At 39.7% G+C, this 10055-nt stretch overlaps 1 protein-coding gene across 1 annotated transcript in view; it reads left to right on the top strand.

The window, feature by feature from the left end:
• Positions 1–1538: 1538 nt before the first annotated feature.
• The window catches only part of LOC143110263 (CMP-N-acetylneuraminate-beta-galactosamide-alpha-2,3-sialyltransferase 1-like), a 34099-nt gene continuing 25582 nt past the window's right edge, over positions 1539–10055 (top strand). Inside the window, exons 1-3 of the mRNA XM_076273150.1 lie at positions 1539–1769; positions 1976–2169; positions 6883–7062. Of these exons, the coding sequence (XP_076129265.1) occupies positions 1539–1769; positions 1976–2169; positions 6883–7062 (605 nt within the window). The remainder of the gene's footprint in view (positions 1770–1975; positions 2170–6882; positions 7063–10055) is intronic.

The raw sequence follows: 10055 nt of genomic DNA, 5'->3' as shown, positions 1-10055 counted from the left end.
TATGTGCCATCAAAATGATTTTGGAGACGTAATGTTAAGGTCGAAAAACTCACTTTAGCTGATGAGCTCTCACCCTTCGCTGCCGTTCGATGCTTTGCTGAACATTGTGTAGCACTCAGCTTCATGTTGATATATGACCGAGACAAAAAACCGAGACATGGAAATTTACGTTTTAATTCGTCAGTGAACTTACACTAAACAAGGAAGTTTGCGCTATTGAGGTGACTAACTGACCAATTAAATGTTTGAGATTACTATCGACCAATGACGGTAGCTAAGGTCAGGCTCTACACCCTACACTTTCCACTCAATGCAAAGCGAACTGTAGGGGGAGGCCGTGACTAGTATGTGAATGAAAGACATATATATATCCATGAATGAAAGAGAGAGCAATACAAATTCGCTGTAAACATGTTTGAGGCTAGAATAACAAAATCCCGGACGACTTTGAAATTCCGCCCGGACACATTTTTAGGTTTCAAAAAGAGGACATGTCCGGGCAAAAAAGGACGTCTGGTCACCCTAAGCTAGTGTGTGAGTGTGGAAAAAATAAAAATAAAAGAGAGAGACAACTTGTGAACAATTGAGAGGCAAAAAAATTACTAACCAAATTTTCAAAGTTGTCACTATATCACTACCACATCAAGGGAAAATATAAAAAAATATATTCGAAAGGATCACGTCACTGCACGAAACACATAGTACAATTTAATATTTAATAATTTGATATTAGCACAATCCAGATATGGTTCTTGGTAGGAAATTGCAGGCCATAGCTGAGATACAAGTGTCAGATTGGATGGCAGTGAAATTAGGGGGTTGACTGAGTACAGTTGAGACACTTTTTGCCCACACAAAATCAAACAAAAAATAGATAGCCTACTGAAAACAAGTGATTTTCCACACAACATTACACATGCCATTTCCTTAGCTTGTAGACTAAAATATTATCAATCAATAATACCCATAAGTAGTTTATATTTTCCACAATTAGCTCATAAACATAAGGTGCATTTTTTGTCTTGACTGTGTCTCAACTGTACCCTATAGAGTACAGTTGAGACACCTACCTGGTACAGTTGAGACACCCATCTTTAATGATGTATAGTTAACTATAGTTCAAATTCATTCATTTAATTTAAATTAGCGTTGGTTAAAAGGAATACATCATGAACAAAATGTAACACAGGAACAGATAGCGAACAGTAGCCTACAAATGGAATGTTCAAGTAGCCTAACACAATCCACAGAATTGGCTGTGTGGGAGGGGTGAGGCGTGGTAAGAGTTGTTGGGCCTGTCTACTGTCTGTTGCTGTCAAACACTGTCCACAGTCAGTGTAGGCCTACTGATGAAGGAATAGATTAAAGCTGAGCGACTGAATGCCCATTACTTTTACTCACACACGGGAAATGTAATTGTTCTATGTTTTTTATGTTGGGCACAGATTTAATAATTAAGAAGTTTATTTTAAACACTTACCATACTTCATTTACAGATGCGGTTCATCTTAAATTACCTGAGGAAAATATGCAAGATTATGCAAAGAAAAGGAGAATTTGCTCTGTTAAGCGTCATTTATTGCACACTTGCACTTCTCTACTTGAAAAGCAACTATCTGCACTTCGAAACACCTTCACCTTGTGGCTGCGGACATTGCATTCAGGAGAGGAACGATTCCTGGTTTTCTGATCGCTTCAACTCCTCGTATCATCCGATAATGTCAACCAATAGTAGTGTGTTAAGCAAAAATACAGAGAAATGGTGGAAGGTGAGCACCTGAGTCAACAACTATTCACATTTTTTTTAAACACAATGAGATGTGTTAAATGTGTTTCATTTGTTGGTATTTGATGGTTATAGGGACATCACTATGAATAGGATTTTGATGATGAATGAAGACAATTTTGTAGGACTTAAATGAATACATTTTGCTGCCTAATACAAGGATTCTGTATGTGTATGTTTTATTGACAGAATGTGCAGCGCTCCAGGACAGAAGGCAACTATAGCGAGGTTGTGGAAAAGTTGTTCCAACTCATTCCTGACCAGGAGTACTACCGGGATAGAAGTCCACACCGCTGCAGGGTGTGTTCTGTGGTGGGCAACTCTGGGAACCTGAAGAACTCTCACTATGGACTTCTGATTGATGCCAGTGATTTGGTCCTCAGGTAAAGAGGGAGGGGTGTGTGTGTGTGTTTGGCAATACATTTAAAACATTTTGAGTAATTGATTAAAAAAATGTTTATAGGATTGTAGTGATAGTGGAGCAGTTAAGTACAAACATTTACTTTGTCAAATGTAGTATAAAAACTTGCAAAATGGGTGTGATCAGATCTGAAATGTGATGCTTTTATTATAAAATGATCAATTGTTAGGAAAATTTTAGCTTAATTGCTCCACTATAACAATCAATTCAGACATAGACGAGAATGTTATTTCAATTTCAATGCAATTTCACTTGTCTCATGGCGCTTTACAGAATTTGTTTTATTCAAAACAATTTGTAGGTATCAGAGAAAAAGAAAATAAGAGCCCATGGGTAACAGGGGTGAGGAAAAACTCCCTAGAATTGGGGATACATATAGGAAGGAAACTCTCAAGGGCCTGACCCATCTGCCTAGAGTCAGTTACAGAATAGTAAGGTCTGTACATAATAAATACATAGGTTAGTTAGATGTAGAGAATAGAACATGGTGTTTAAAGCCAAAGTTCAAATAGTCCAGTGTAGAAAATGGAATTGTCCAGGGGGATAAGGAGTTGTCATAGGGCAAGTAGTGGGTCGCTAGGCTGCAAGGGCCAGGAATCGGGGCATTTGATAATCTAGATCAGAGCTACCAGTAGCTACTCGCCTGTTTCCGAGTAGCTTCATTTTTACAAAGTTTACTAAATTTAAACAAAGTCACTTGGTAAACCTGATCAATTTTCTATCAAATCAAATTCACAATATACAAAGACAGAATGTCTTGAAAGGAGCATTAAAACGCATAAAAAAAACATATTCAGCTGTTTTGGGTGGAGATGAGCTGTGTGAATTGTGACTCCCACCTGGGTGAAAACCATGACCCCTATGGGTCTAGTGCAGTCAGTGCTAGGCCTAGGTCAGGGGTCGGCAACTTTTTTTGGCTGGAGAGCCACTTTTATTATTAATTCTGCCGCAGTGAGCTGCCTGCAACAACAGCGGCGCTCGGGGAGCAGTGAGGGGTTAGGTTCCTTGCTCAAGGGCACTTCAGCCGTGCCTACTGGTTGGGGTTCGAACCGGCAACCCTCCAGTTACAAGTCCGAAGTGCTAACCAGTAGGCCACGGTTGCCACCAAAGGCCTCGGCTGCCCACAACTGTATCATGTAGCCACACTGCGTCTTTTTATACCGTGATAATACCGAAAACCGTGATAATTTTGGTCACTATGAGCGTGAGGTAAAATTTTCATACCGTTACATCCCTACCCAGAACGTTCTGGGAACCTTCGTTTTTGGTTACGAGAATGTTAGTTTTTGGTTCCCGAACGTTCCCTGAATGTTAGTTAGTTCTTGGTTATATAAAACGTTCCCGGAACATTCCCCTAATGTTATCTAAACGCTGCAACCTTTAGAGAACCTTCCCATAACGTTCCCTAAACGTTGCAACATTTAGGGAACCTTCCCCTAACATTGCAACCTTTGCATACCAATTTTATTATTACTTTAAACCAGGGCTTTGAACCGATTTTTTTTTCCAATCGGTTCGTTCCGAACAGAAACGGAATTATAACGTTTCCGGTTATGAGTTCCACCAATAAATTGACGTTCCCGAACCGGTTAGAACAAAAAAATACTGTTCCCGGAACGGTTAATTTCGTTCCTGTCACCTGTTTAATGCTATAGAATTATGTCACATCTTTCTCATCCAGCTTAAACCAAATGTAATAATATTACAACCATTATTACATAATAATAATTATATTATTATTAATAATAATAATTAAATAGGCCTACACTTATTTCAAATGTGTAGTTTATTGTTAAAAGAGAAAATTTCCACACAAACGTAACGACATTATTAAGACACGTGGTTATGCCACTCGGGCAACAACAAATTCCAACTGTCGGGGGAAAGGCCATCCAGTAGGCCTAATGTTCGCTAGTCCATCATTAACGTGGAGTCGACAAATATAGCTATTGATATTGTGTTTGGAATGAGCATTTTAATTAACGATGGATCGTAATTTACCTCTTATTTAAGATGTGGAGTGGAGACTTTGTAATCCACCGCTCTCTCTCCATTCAGTCAGCGAATGTCTGATGTGATGTCACACAGGAAGTGAACCTCAGCCGTCATGGTAACGTGCGCAGGAAAATAATGACTTTTTTTTTTTTTGTTAATTAGGCAACGAAAACTTTGAGGAACGAAATAAAACCGGTATTAACCGGTTACCATTATTTTTAAATAAGTGTTCCTGTTCCAGAACATAAAAAATAATAACGTTTCCGGTTTCGTTTCTGTTGCCTGTAAAATACAAAAAGTTCCCGGTTTTCGTTTTCGTTCCTTGAACCGGTTCAAAGCCCTGCTTTAAACTACTTTAAACTGCATGAGCAGGAATGCATTATTATATATTAGGGAATTAATGAACAGGCAAAATTCATGGGATTTATAACTTTAATATAAAATAATCAAAATAGAAAAAAATATAAAAGGTCTAATAATATATATAAACATCAGACTCCATGTTAGCCAAGTATACTAACACAAGGAATTTGACTTTGATAGGTGCTCTATACATTCAACAAATAGACAGACATACTGTACAATAGAGGCAACAACATACATCTAAAACAAAACCTGGAAAAAGCAACACTTACCCCAATAATGTTCAAATGACTGAATATTGTGAATAAAAAACATTTATCCTGCAGAGGAGTTGCTATTTTACAACGGAGTATTAGGGCCACACATGAAGAAAAAAATATTTTTTGCCTTGACGAGATTAAAGTCGCCATGTCGACATTAAACTCGACATTTCGAGAATAAAGTTGAAATATCCTGTCGACTTTAATCTCGACGTGTCGACATTAAACTCAACATTTTGAGAATAAAGTTAGTTTGGAGAGAGAACGACCGCTCGGGACGATTGAAAGGGAGGACGAATGAAACATTGCAGTTTTCTTCGAGTGCAACAATGATTAGGCATAGCCATAGGCCTACATCATGTGGACAAAACATAGAACATATTAACCTCGTTGCTCAGCCAAATACTTTACTGTTAGGCTATCACGGAGTTACAGGCGATAAATGCGATGGTCAAAAGTAAACGTTATTAGCGGTTTATTTATTTATTGTAGGCCTATTATTACAGAGTGTTTTTCATCTAAAGGTTCAACTTCATGCTTATGCACTAGACTAGACATACTAAGTGCTCTCCCCAATCCCAGACTTTCACATTGCATGTTTGTTTGTAATGGATGCAAAACAGCCTATTGCTGGAGGGACGAATGAAGCTGTCCTCCCAACCAGGCAACCCCATTTTAAGTAAATGCACACATCTTCCCTCACGGGATCAAAAGAGTATAGGCCTATATACTTATAATCTGTGTTATAGCCTCCTATGCAGGTGAGACATGGAAAAGCAGTTTTAGAAAAAATGAGTTGTTAACCTATGGAGAATGACGGCCTGTGGGTCATGAAGGGCAGTTATTTGGATGTGCGGTGGCCTTACCCACGAAAAACAGAGTGAAATAACATTTTGTAGCCTACTATAGAAACATTATATCATTGGAAACATGTATTATTCTAGCTATACAATAGTGCATGGTATAACCGCACGATACAGTGCTTCACGATGACGGCAATGAGTTAGAAGACGCAATCTATCTGAAAAGCGGCATGTCGACTTTAAAGTCGACACGTCAAGATTAAAGTAGATATGATATTTCAACTTTATTCTCGAAATGTCGAGTTTAATGTCGACATGGCGACTTTAAAGTCGACACGTCGAGATTAAAGTCGACATGACATTTCAACTTTATTCTCGAAATGTCGAGTTTAATGTCAACATGTCGAGTTTAAAGTCAACATGTCGAGTTTAATCTCGCCAGGGCAAAAATATTTGTTTTCTTCATGTGTGTCCCTTATACTACTAGTAGTACTATTTAGATCTTCTGACAGTGTGTCTTTAGCTGTGCTTCACTTTTAATTTAATTTTAATTGTTAATCACTTTTATCCGTCATTACCAATTTGCAAATGACGGTGAATAACTACTCATTGTGAGATGTCATCCGCGGGCGACCGCTTAATTTCGGGCAGACTGCGCAACACTGGTGTGCATGGCACTCTCCATGCGTGTAGCGTGCGTGTCAGATAACCCTTCTCCCTCCCCCTCGGTTTTTCAGCCAATCAAATGACGTTTCTTGTACTGTCTTGCTGGCTGTCGGAATGATCAGCAGCACAAATAAGTTTCCTAAAACATTGGTGGGGACAATTTTGTCATCTTAAAATTTTGATTAGGACTAGTCCCATCCTAAATCTACGCCCATGGACAAACTTCCCCCAGACCGGGACCACTCTGCCGGTTCCACAAAGTCTTTTCAAGGCTTTTGAGAAGGAAGGAGTGGTAGCATGCAAGATCCCCAAATTGACGCTCATCTGAGAAATGGAGTTTTGGAAAATGTTCAGCTTTGGCAGCTTTACTATATGCTAAAATATGCAATGACATAGCCTAGTGACATAGCAACCAGTCTCAATGTTTTATTTCATGTGAAAACTAGTTTACTAGAGGAGTAACTTAGTATTGAAACTAATGCAGGAAGTGTGCATTAGTTTCCATGCGTATTGTGTTTCCACAACAATGTTAGTGAGTAAATCTCTTTCTCTCTTGAACTCTTTATTTATGACCCATTATACATGCAGGATAAACAAAGGGCCTACCAAAGGTTTCGAAAAGAATGTAGGATCAAAAACTACTCATCGCATTATATACCCTGAAAGTGCTGTTGATGTCGACAACTCCACTCATCTGGTACTGTTTCCCTTCAAGACCCTAGACTTGGAATGGCTGATTAGTGTTTTCACCACACATCACATCACAAAGTAAGCAATGCTAGTAAAGACTGTTAGTAAGCCAGGTATTGGCACACTGTATATCACAAGAAAACCTAAATTCCTTTTTTTTTTTTTTTTTTTTGTCTGTCATATCATTCTTTGGTCCATGCATCTCATTAACTTTTGTTTTGAATACAACACCCATTGTTGATGACGCAACCTTAGTTTAGTTCAAAACTGGTGGAGACGTGGGCTGGTTCACTAGATAGTACCACGGTTCCAATAAATCTGCACGGAACCGATTCAAGAAGGGGTTCGCTGTCGGTGGAAAAACACCTGCAACAGCTCATTTGCATTTAAGACAACAGGCCCCAGAAACAGCCTATTCTGAAAGGGACTGAAACTGGCGTGAATGGAGATAGTGATAATGTGTAATCTGAGAGGAATTTTGCACAGCTATAGGGACATGTTTTGTGCAACCCATATGCCTATTTTGACTTGCTAAAAAAAAAGTATAACATGGGACCTTTAAGGCTACTGTATAAGTAGCTACTAACTGGCGAATTCAGGACAAACATAATAAACTAAAAATAATGGGTGTGTCACTCGTAACTTTAGGACTCAGAATAACTAATGGCGGCCTTACATTGTACGATTTTTGGTCTATTTTCACAGTCGGTGACTAAATTTCCAAAGTCGGACGGAAATCATGGGAGTTGTACTGGAATCGCGGCGCGCTCCCGTCAACTAGATCGTTAAGTGTAAGGTGCCAATCTTATCGGTTTAAAGTCAGTCGGAGTCAGTCTTTTTCTAGTTTTGCTGTTACAACAATATCAAACATGTTTGATATTATCGCAAGTCTTTCTAGTCGTGGCTCATGCAAATAGTGACGTGAACAATAAAAACCAATAGTGACTGCTGTAGCAAGGGACCTGATGAAACCCATGAATATGATCATTTGTTATTTTGTTTCTTATACATCTTTAGTCGGCTCTTCCATGCGACAGAACAACTCCATATCGGTTAGAGATGTCACGCATGAAACAATGCTGCAGAAACACGAAAATATGACTTTGAGTTTAGTAGGCTATCATTTTAGTTCCTGTTGATATCTATTGCATGATGAGAAATAATTTAAAGGAATCTAGTTGCAGTCTTGTAAATAGTGACCCTGCAAGATCCCTAGTCATTGCAAAATCATAGTCTGTGACTTAAAACTCTATCACATGTCTTTAGATGTGAGAGGGTCTGAGACTGTAGTCTTTCAAAAATCTTTTCCAATTCTTTGCAAATCTTTCCAAAGTCTGTCAGTGTAAGGAGGGCTTAAGAGTACTAGGAGTAATTCACGAAGCATTTTAGCCCTAAACGTAGCACCTAAGTCTGGGACAGCTTAGAAGAAGTCGAGAGGACTCACTAAGACCTAACTCACAAAGTCCTTTTCACAAACAATCCTAAGCTGCAGTTTGTAGCATTTCACGTTGCAATGTTTTGCGACTACAGGAGCTCTCAATCCCGAGGGAATAATTGTGCATTGTAACAATTGTAACTACTAACTAACCCCTTCAATGTTGGTAATCATCCAGAGCCGAGGTTGGGTTAACCTGACCCTAGCCAGATGAATTTCGCTCCGCCTAGCTCCACTCATCCATCTGGAACCGATCCATTGAAGTGTTGCTTCAGAAGGCTGGGCCTAATCAAAAAATGCTTGCATATGATTGAATAAGCCACTTGTCCATCATCTATTGACGTGCTACTTCAACCACTCACATCGAAGCCAACCCGTGACGCTAATAACAGTTTCACAGTCGCTTCTACGCTATGTCACATCTATGAAACTCCCTCCCTGCGTCCTGATTGGCTGAACCATAAAGTCGGTTGCAGAAATCACTCTCAATGGAAGAGGTCCCAGATGGATGTGAGTGAAGCTAGGCGGAGCTAAGCGGAACGAAATTCATCTGGCGAGGGTCAGGTTAAGGTTGGCTGCAGCACAGGGTCAGAAAAATGGCGCTAATAGCTAAAACAGCTAATAGACCGGCAAAATGGCGCTAATAGCTAAAACAGCTAATAGACCGGCAAAATGGCGCTAATAGCTAAAACAGCTAATAGACCGGCATGTTGACCTGTCAAGGAATGCACCGTCATTGTTACTCAAGCACTGTGATCCGCACCTTGTGATCCGCACCTTGATAAATTAGTCTTAGCTAATAGCGGTTGTCTTCGTGATCCTGAGCTGATAACAGAATGGGTAGACGACGTTAGCAAGAGGCCAGAGATTCATTCATTTCAATTTCAATTCAATTTATTGTGCTTATAGAGCACCAAAACATTACACATGTATCATGGCGCTTTACAGAATGTAGGCAATCAGAGAAAAAAGAAAAGAGGAAGAAAAGAAAAGAAAGAAAGAAGGCCCATGGGTAACAGGGGTAACAGGGAAAAACTCCCTAGAATTGGAGATACATATAGGAAGAAACCTTGAGCAGATCCACGACTCAAGGGCCTGACCCATTTGCCTAGGGTCAATACGGGCAGTAAGGTCTGTATGGCAAATGCATATGATAGTCAGGTGTGGAGAATAGGACATGGTGATTAAAGCACCTGAGCTTAAAGTTACAAGAGGTGGGATGATTACGTATCCGGTATGATAATGCATTAATCATGATTTAGTGAGAGAAAGTGCAAATAGTCCGGCATTGGAATTGTCCATGGAGAGGGAGTTGTCAGGGGGCAAGCGGTGGGTCGGCAGACGGGCCAGGAATCTGGGCAGAGTTTTCATAGGTAGATGATGGGGCTATACGGGCCAGGAATCCAGATATGGGGACAGTAATAGGGTAGTCAAGGATGGTACTTCAGGTGGGATGGGTGAGGAGGGCCAGGCACATGGATGGTTGATGACTAGAGATGATATACCTCACAAGTGAGGTACAGTAAGGGGTAAGAAAGAGAAATGTTGAATGGGTTAGTATTACTGAAAATCAAAATGGTTAATGTGAATAAGTAATCAGTGGTACTATATATTGTTACAGTAAATCATAGTGAGA

This window comes from Alosa pseudoharengus, unplaced genomic scaffold, assembly GCF_046254945.1.
Source record: "Alosa pseudoharengus isolate Yale_2024_CS ecotype anadromous, Long Island Sound unplaced genomic scaffold, YU_APseudo_1.1 YU_APseudo_1.1_scf_7, whole genome shotgun sequence".
In the NCBI taxonomy this organism is placed as follows: domain Eukaryota; kingdom Metazoa; phylum Chordata; class Actinopteri; order Clupeiformes; family Clupeidae; genus Alosa; species Alosa pseudoharengus.
This window is presented reverse-complemented; position numbering and strand designations above follow the sequence as displayed.